At 67.8% G+C, this 991-nt stretch overlaps 1 protein-coding gene across 2 annotated transcripts in view; it reads left to right on the top strand.

Annotated features, from left to right (window-relative positions):
* Window positions 1-473: 473 nt before the first annotated feature.
* TBX22 (T-box 22) overlaps window positions 474-991 on the top strand; it is a 5,885-nt gene continuing 5,367 nt past the window's right edge. The window contains exons 1-2 of one of the 2 annotated variants that reach the window (XM_026033200.1): window positions 474-567; window positions 623-803. In XM_026033200.1, the coding sequence (XP_025888985.1) occupies window positions 474-567; window positions 623-803 (275 nt within the window). The other variant, XM_026033202.1, reaches the window with a different exon arrangement.

Here is a 991-nt window from a genome sequence, read left to right as displayed (position 1 = left end):
TCTCTCTCTTTTTAACTATTTTTTTCTTTCTTTCTTTTTTTTTCCCGGTTCTGGTTAAACGTTATTTGCACTTTTGTCGGGAAAGTGGCCCCTAGCGTGCAATTATGTCAAATTTCTTTGAGTTTTACAATTTAATGGAGAACAGTAACTCTTTTATTGATCCTAGACGGGGCCGGCTCCTCTTCCTCCCCCCCTCCAGATCCCCCCGCTCCCTTTCCCCTCCCCTCCGCCCCCSCCTTGCAGCCCTAAGAAATGTCACTCCCGGTTCCTTCTGCTCCCGTCGCTTTCCAAAACAAACAGCGGAGGCTGCGGCCGCCTCTCGGCTCGGCCGGCGGCGAGCGGCGCTCGCTGCCCCCCTCGACGGGAGCGGCGCGGCCGGGGCCGCTGCCCGCGGATGGAGCCGCCGCGCGGAGCCCCGACGGCCGCGTGAGCCCCGCGGCGGCCGCGCGGCCCGGGGGGGCGGCCGGCGGGGGATGGCGCTCAGCCCCCGCGCTCACGCCTTCTCCGTGGAGGCGCTCGTGGGCAGAGCGGCCAAGAGGAAGGGGTCCGACGGCCCCGACGAGGAGCCCGACGGCGGCCAGAGCCGCCCGGCGCAGGACGCGGGTTGGTAGCGACCCGACGGCGGGGCCCGGCGCGCGGCCCCCCCGCCCGAGCCGCCCCGTCCGTGTCCCCGCAGAGAAGCGGCCCAAGGCGGCGGAGAGCCGGGAGGCGGGCGGCGAGGTGCAGGTGGAGCTGCAGGGCGCCGAGCTCTGGCGGAGGTTCCACGACATCGGCACCGAGATGATCATCACCAAGGCGGGCAGGTAGCGGCGCCCGCGGCCGCGGCTCCTCCGCCCGCACCGCGGCCCCGGCCGACTCCGGCCCTGCCCCTTCCCTGCGAACCGGCTCCCACGTTCCTCGTCCTTGATCCTTTTTACTTCACTGGCGTTACTGACGTTGTGGCTTTGATCGTTCGTATTGTTTTGAGGGAGGGAGCTTTCCTTCCCCCCCC

Source organism: Nothoprocta perdicaria, unplaced genomic scaffold, assembly GCF_003342845.1.
Source record: "Nothoprocta perdicaria isolate Ctin4 unplaced genomic scaffold, notPer1 scaffold_124, whole genome shotgun sequence".
Lineage (NCBI taxonomy): Eukaryota > Metazoa > Chordata > Aves > Tinamiformes > Tinamidae > Nothoprocta > Nothoprocta perdicaria.
Note: the sequence above shows the minus strand (reverse complement) of the source record. Positions and strands in the feature narration are given on the sequence as shown.